Below are 7,500 nucleotides of genomic sequence, written 5' to 3'. Positions count from 1 at the left end.
GATAGTTGTCTGCTGTTATTGCTGCTGCTGCTACTGGTGCTGCTGCTGCTGCTACTGTTGCTGCTGCTGCTGAGGCTTCTACTTTAGGGGCAGCTTCTAAGACGCAGCATTCGGGTTCTGTTTCGGTCGTGGCTGCTGCTGCTGCTGTTGCTGCTGCTATTATTGCTACTGTTGCTGCTGCTGCTGTTGGTGCAGGCAGCGTCTATGGACCCGCAGCAGCGGCTGCTGCTGGAGACAACTTACGAGGCAATTGATGTGGCCGGCCTCACTTTCAAAAGGCAGCTGCTGCAGCAGCAGCACCTGCAGCAGCACCACCACAGTGCAGTCGAAGAAATAGGGGAAGACACAGCGGTGTTCATCGGCTGCAGTTCAGTAGACTGGTACGCATGAAGCAGCAGCAGCAGCAGCAGCAGCGGAACTGCTGCTGCCACAGCAGCAGCAACAGCAGCTGCAGACGCTGCTGTTGCAGCAGTAACACTAATGCCCACAGCAGCAGCAGCTGCTGCTGCAGAAGCACCAGTTAACCTGTCCAAAGGCTTATAATGCTAGGCGCATTTATCTGCTCCCCCTTTGAGCTAGGGGTTTAGGGTTTAGGGTTTAGGGTTTCCATTTACCAGATTAGGACTTAGGGTTTAGAGCATAGCATCTTCGTTGAAGTTTAAGGGTTTAGGGTCTAGGGATTAGGGTTTAGGGTTTAGGGTTTGTGTGCAGGCGTAGTGTGCTGGACGTGGATGCTGGGGGTTCATTTTCGCTGCCGAGTTCTTCTTTGAGTCTGCTTAGCTGCCGCTTGTCTCGAGAGTTTCATTTGGTGGGGCCCTCCTTTGTTATAGATGCTGCATGCGCTTCGGGGCTTGCTGCGCTGCACATCGCGCAGCAGCACCTCAGCAGCAGCAGCAGCAGCAGCAAGTGGGCAATCGTGGGGGCCAGCAACTTGGTTCTGGATGCTGCAGCAGCAAAAGCATTTGCTGCTGCTGGCCTTCTATCTCCCTCAGGCCGCTGCCGCTCCTTCGACTGTCAAGCAGATGGTTGTGTAAGGGGAGAGGCTGTTGTGGTGCTGCTGCTAGAACAGATCAGCAGCAGCAGCAGCAACAGCAGCAGCAGCAGCAACAGCAGCAGGAGCAGCAGCAACGGAAGCAGCAGCAGAGAGGATCACGTGCTGTGTTATCTGCGGGGCACCGCGCTGCAGCAGTCGGCTAGAACTCAGAGCATCACTGCTCCTAGCTGTCTCTCGCAGCAGCAGCTGCTGCAGCAGGCGTTGCATGCAGCAGATGCTGCAGCAGAAGACATATGCTTGCTTGAGGCCCATGCTACGGGGACCATGTTAGGGGATGCTGTTGAAGCAGCAGCAATTGCTGCAGTGTTTGCTGCTCCGCAGCAAACTCTCCAGCCCTGTCCTAACTGTCTACGCTTCCAGCAGGAGCAACAAAAGCAGCAGCAGCCAAAGCAGCAGCACAAGCGCAGAGGAGTTACCCGAAGTGCAGCAGCAGCAGCAGCAACTTCAACAACAACACCGGCAGCAGCACGCTGCTGCAGATCAAAGGACAGCGACTGGGAAGATGTGGTGGTAACAACGGATCAACCCAGCAGCAGCAGCAGCAGCAGCAGCAGGATAAGCAAGTGCTGCTGCCGGCGTTTAGTAGTAGGTTGTATGAAGCCTTCTGTGGGGCATAGCGAAGCAGCAAGCGGGTTGTCAGGGCTGCTGCGAGCAGCTTTGTCTCTGCTGCACTGCATCTCTCCTCCTAGTTTGCTGCTGCAGCGGCTTCAGCCGGAGATAGAGCAGCAGTGGAGCAGCAGCAGAATCATAATGGCTTCTAAACCCTTTCATATTAATCTTCAAGAGTGGGTAGCAAACCCTAGCAGCAGCAAACAGCACTCTAATAAAACCCAGGAGGGCCCCCTAGCTGTTGCTGCTGCTCTCGGCTTTGGGGGCTCGATTGCCTACGCAGTCATCTCTAGAAACAACAGCAGCAGCCGCAGAATGCTGCTGGAGCAGCAGCAAACAAATATCGCCTGGAGACACACACAATTCCCTCTCCTTTCGGCTCACCAACAGCAGCAGCAGCAGCAACAGCAGCAGCAGCAGCAGCACGCGCTGCAGCAGCTCCTGCAGCCAGAATTGACGCACCATTTCTGGGGACCTCCGGACGAGCCAGCAAAAAATCCCGCACCGGCAGCAGCAGCAGCACCCGCAGCAGCAGCAGCAGCAACAGCACCTGCAGCAGCAGCAGCAACAGCAGCAGAAGCGGGGAAGAAGCTCCCGTTACTGCTGCTCTGTACGGAAGCAACAGCAGCAAACTGGAAGCAGTCGCTCTCGCCTTCTGGTGCGCACGTCGCCGTTGTGGGGCCCCACACCTCAGAGGAAGATATTATCCTTCTGTTGCAGCCGCAGCAACAGCAGCAACAGCAGCAGCAGCACCAACACCATCACAAGCATCAGCAGAAGAAACAGCTGAATTGGGGCTGCATTGTACTGGGCGCCTTTGTTGCTCCTCCAGCCCATACAGCAGCAGCAGCACAGCAGCAGCAGCAGCAGGTAATGCAGACGCTCCAAGGTCTCCTACAGGGCTATCGCCTGCTGCTGCTGCTGCTACAGGCTTTAGAGGCCCTCGGCGAGCAACAACACCACGTTCCCCCTGTTTTGCTGTTGCTGGAGGTCCCCCCAGAGAACAGCAACAGCAGCAAGAACAGCAGCAGCTGCTGCAGCAGCCGTTGCTGCAGGAGCACGAGCACAACGTGCTGCTGTGAGGCAGCAGGCTTGGCTTCAGGGGGCCTGCTGGAGCTGCTGGTAGATACAGCAGCAAACTTCAGCAGCAGCACCAGACGAACCACCAACTTCTCTATAGCCGTCTACGAGCAGCAGCAGCTGCAGCAGCAGCTGCAGCAGCAGCAGCAGCAGCCAGCTGACCAGCTCCTAGAGAAGCTGCGCTCGGTAGCAGCAGCTGCTGGCTGGCCCCGCTGCTTCCGAGTCTCTGGGCTATCTGCGGCCTCAGCACCAGCAGCAGCGGAAGCAGCAGCAGCAGCAGCAACAGGAAATATTCAGGTTGAGGTGCACAGACAGCAGCGTCTCTCTCCTTTGCCTCCGAGGGCCCCGGTGCTGCAGCACCGTCGCGAGGGTTTTACGCATTTGTTTGCTGTTGCAGATGGTTCTGGTTTGCTGCTGCAGCAGGTGGAGCAGCAGCAGCAGCACCAGCAGCAGCTGTCTGCTATTGAAGCAGAAAGGCAGCTGCAGCGCGTCTACAGACACAGCGGTGTTAAGATGGTGCGGGGCTCTGTACTCAGCAGCAGCTTGCTTCCTCGCCGGGGCCTCGTTTGTGTACGCGTCTTTGCTGCTGCACTGCACCCGCAAGAGACATTTGAGCTTATGCAGCAGCCACATGGAGAGACACGTGAGCTGCTGCTGAACTGCTGCTGCTGGTGTTGCTGCTGCTACTGCTGGTACTGCTGCTGGTGCTGCTGCTGCTGGTGCTGCTGATGCTGATAGTGCTGTTGCCGCGGCTGCACGTGGTGGTGCTGCTTATTTTCCTCTTGCTGCAGCTCTTGCTGCTGCTGTGGCTGCTGCTGTGGCTGCTGCTGTGGCTGCTGCTGCTCCTGTTGCTGCTGTTGCTGCTCCTGCTGGTATTGCTGCTGCGCCGCTGCTCTCGCCTCTGCTGCTGTGTGTGACGCGACGTGCCTCTTGCTGAGGGCGGTGCTGCTTCTTGAAGGAGCAGCAACAAGAGCAGCAGAGGCAGCAGGCGCTGCTGCTGCTGCCGTTGTTGCTGCTGCTGCTGCACGAAAGCAGCGCGTGTCTTGCTTGTTGCTGCAGGTTCCTTGGGGCTGCGTTTTGCGGGTGTTGTTTGCTGCCCTCCCTCCTTCTTGAAGTCCGCGCTGCAGCAGCAGCAGCATGGAGAGCAGCAGCAACAGCAGCATCACCACGAGGAGGAGGCGTTTCCAGTGGGTGCTGCAGTGTGTGGGGTGGCAACCGGGTGTATAGGCAGCTACGTATTGACTCTACCAACTTCGCTAGCCCTTATAAACCCTCAGTTTTCTTTTGAGGGCGCATGCACTTTGCAGCTAGACTTGGTGCTGCTGCAGCAGCTGCTGCAGCACCTCGCAACAGCAGGGATTGAGGTGTCTCCACAACTTAGGCTGTACATCCACGGTGCAGCAGCAGGCGCGGGGTTGCTGCTGGCGCAGTATTGCGTAGCACGAGGTGCTGCTGTTGCTGCTGCCTGCCGTTCGATGCAGCAGCAGCTCCTGCTGCAGCAAGTAGGCGTGCAGGAGCCGTTGTTGCTGCCTCCTCCTCTCAAGCAACAGCAGCAGCAGCAGCACCAGCAGCATCAGCAACAGGAGGTGCTTCTGCAGCAAGAAGTAGACGTTATGGTGTATACGCAATCAGTTGACCCAAATGAGCTGCCGCTGCAGCAGCTGTCTCTCGGTGGGCAGCTGCTGCAGCTCGGCTTTGAAGAGCTGCTGCTGCACCAGCTGCTGCAAGAGCACCGCCCCGACGCGCACTGTGCATCCATCTCTTTTTCGTCTTTCTTGAAGCGGCAGCAGCAGATCGAAATGCATCTTGCAGCAGCAGCAGCAGCAGAAGACCCAGTAGCAGCAGCAGCACCGGCAGCAGCAGCAGCAGCAGAGCCTGGTCTTTCAGATTGGTGCCGAAAGTCTGGAGAGCTGCTGCAGCAAGACTGGGCCCCTCAAGCTCCCGCTGCGCTGCTGCGCGTTTCGCAGCAGGACTCAGCAGCAGCAGCAGCAGCAGCAGAAGCATACGAGCTGCTGGCAGATGAAGGCCGAGTTGGCGACGTTGTCTTGTCTCTAGACAACATCCCTCGTTGTCTTGCTGCTCCTGCTGCTGCTGTGCCTGCTGCTTCTGCTGATGCTGATGCTCCCGCTTCTCCTGCTGCTTCTCCTGAGCCTGCTGCCCTCCAGGTGGCATCGCAGCAGCAGCAGCAGCCGCAGCAGCAGCAAAAGGAGCAGCAGCATCGGGAGGATACGGAGCAGCAGCAGCAGCAAGGAGAGCAGCAGCAGGGAGGAGGGAAACAGCAGCAGGGAGAGCAGCAGCAGGGAGAAGCGCAACAGCATCAAGGAGAGCAGCAGCAGCAGCAGCAAGGAGAGCTGCCGCAGCTGGAAGAGCTGCCGCACTGGGCGCTGTCATCTGCTGCTGCCCTGCGGGGTTGGGAGTCTGAGGGTGCATGCACTGTGCTGCTTGTAGACGCAGCAGCCATAAGCAGCAGCAGCAGCAGCAGCGTAGCGGTAGCTGCTTGCCGCTGGTTGCTGGGAGAAGGGGTATCCCATGTCGTGCTGCTGACCCCTTTGCTGCAGCTGCCAGCCGAGTTAATGACAGAAGAAGGTGCTGCATTGCTGCTGCAGCATGACCAGCAGCAGCAGCAGCAGAAGCAGCAGCAGCAGCAGCAGCAGCGGAGGGGAGGCATTCTCCCCATTCATTGCAGCTGCGCTTCAGGAGCAGCAATTGCTGCAGCGCTCGATGAAGTGTTGCTGCTGCCGCGGCTTCCGCCTGTGCGTGCTGCAGTATTTCTTGTTGACGAAGAAGACTGTGAGCACCAAAGCAGCAACAGCAGCAGCAGCCACAGCAGCAGCGGGTGGTATTATCTTGAACGAGCAAGACATGCGCAAAACCTGCTGCAGGAGCTGCAGAGACACCGCATGGGCAGCAGCCTTCGCTTTTGGCTGTCAGTGAGCTATAGACGAGCCCCCGCAGCAGCACCTTCTGAAGAAGAAGCAGAAGCAGCAGCAGAAGCAGCAGAAGCAGCCGCTGCTGCTGCTGCTGCTGCTGCTGGTTCTGCTGCTGCTTGGCAGACGCCGCTGAGGCATGCTGGTTTTGCTGCTGGGGGAAATACAGACGAGGCGCCCGATGAGCTGCCCACTTCAGCAGCAGCAGCAACAACAGCAACAGCAACAGCAGCAACAGCAACGCCAGGTGAAGCAGCAGCAGCAGAAGCAGCAGCGGCAGCACAACAGAACAAAACAGAATCCCTAGTGCCACAGACTAAGAGAACCGCAGTGGCACAAGCAAGTGCAGCAGCCGCAGCAGCAAATGCAGCAGCAGCAGGAGCAAGTGCAGCAGCAGCAGCAGCAAGCGCAGCAGCAGCAGAAGCAAGTGCAGCAGCAGCAGAAGCAAATGCAGCAGCAGCAGCAGCAACAGCAGAAGCAGACAAGGCGACCCACCCTTGCTGTCAGCAACTGCTTGAGCATCTGCCGCTGCCTGTAGGGCGCTCTGCCTTGCATGCTGCTCTTGCTGCAGTTGCTGCTGCTGCTGCTGCTAAAGGACTCATAGCTCGCGAGGTGTACGTACACCCCGCGGGAGAGCCTTGCTGCAGCAGCAACGAAGTGCTGCTGGACCCCAACCCACCGCATGCAGACTGCTGCTGTGCCCTTGAGAACCTCGCGCCCCTTGACAGCAGCAGCAGCAGCAGCAGCAACAGCAGCAGTAGCAACAGCAGCAGCAGCAACAGCAGCAGCAGCAACAGCAGCTGCAGCAACAGCAGCTGCAGCAGCGTGACGATGGAGAGCCTGGTGGTTTCAGTTCTCTCGAACGCGCTGTTGCGGCGACAGCAGCAGCAGCAGCTGCAGAAGCAGCAGCAGGAGCGCGTGCATGTGCAGCACCGCTTGCCTCCTGCTGCAGCAGAAGACTTGTCTCAGCTGCTGCCTTTCGAGAGACAGAGGAGGCAAAAGAGGTTGGGTGGCGAAGAAGAGATTGAAGCGATTCGCTGTCAGGTGTATATACTTTGCAAGCAGCACTTACCTCCTAATGCGCTGCTGCTGCAGCAGCAGCCGCTGCAGTACCTGGGGCTAGATAGCATCAGCAGCAGAAGGCTCTTCTTTGCTCTCTGCTGCTGCTTCGCGCTGCAGCAGCAGCAGCAGCAGCAGCTTCAAGAAGAATTTGCTACTGGAGAGGCCTCCGCCCAGTCCCTAACAATGAAGATTGCTGCGCTGCTTATGGCAGATAAAGAAGCAGCAGCAGCAGCAGCCGCTAGAGCAGCAGCAAGCAGCAAGGCGAGCAGCAAATGCAGCAGCAGATGCAGCAGCAGATGCAGCAGCAGATGCAGCAGCAGGGCCAGCAGCAGATGCAGCAGCAGGGCCAGCAGCAGATGCAGTAGCAGGATGAGCGTTGCTTCCGAACACTGCAACGAAAGCAGCAGCAGCAACTATCATGCTGCTGCCCCAGTGCAGCAGCAGCATTGGCTATAGCGGCAGCAGCAGCAGTTGCACCAGACACAAGCAGCAGCAGCAGCTGCTGCTGTCTTCCCTATTGCTGCAGATACACTCCACGCCTGTCTAGAGACACGCTCACAAATGCAGCAGCAGCAGCAGCAGCAATTGTGTGCTTAAACCCTAAAATGCAGCCCTAAGCAAAACAGTTTCCATACAACATGTCGCTAATAAATGCAGCAGCAGCAGCAGCAGCAGCTGTGTGTTTAAACTCCAAAATGTAGCCCTAAGCAAAGCAATTTGCATAAAGCCTGTCGTTAATAAATGCAGCAGCAGCAGCAGCAAGCAGCA

General features: G+C 57.8%; 1 protein-coding gene across 1 annotated transcript in view; it reads left to right on the top strand.

Moving 5' to 3' along the window:
- EAH_00023260 (hypothetical protein, conserved) overlaps nt 1-7,188 on the top strand; it is a gene marked incomplete at both ends in the record, with an annotated part of 13,691 nt that extends 6,503 nt beyond the window's left edge. The window contains 3 exons of the mRNA XM_013396855.1: nt 196-380; nt 712-3,386; nt 3,803-7,188. Coding sequence (XP_013252309.1) covers nt 196-380; nt 712-3,386; nt 3,803-7,188 — 6,246 coding nt within the window. The remainder of the gene's footprint in view (nt 1-195; nt 381-711; nt 3,387-3,802) is intronic.
- Nucleotides 7,189-7,500: the final 312 nt, after the last annotated feature.

This window comes from Eimeria acervulina, genomic scaffold, assembly GCF_000499425.1.
Source record: "Eimeria acervulina Houghton genomic scaffold, Eah_scaff177, whole genome shotgun sequence".
In the NCBI taxonomy this organism is placed as follows: domain Eukaryota; phylum Apicomplexa; class Conoidasida; order Eucoccidiorida; family Eimeriidae; genus Eimeria; species Eimeria acervulina.
This window is presented reverse-complemented; position numbering and strand designations above follow the sequence as displayed.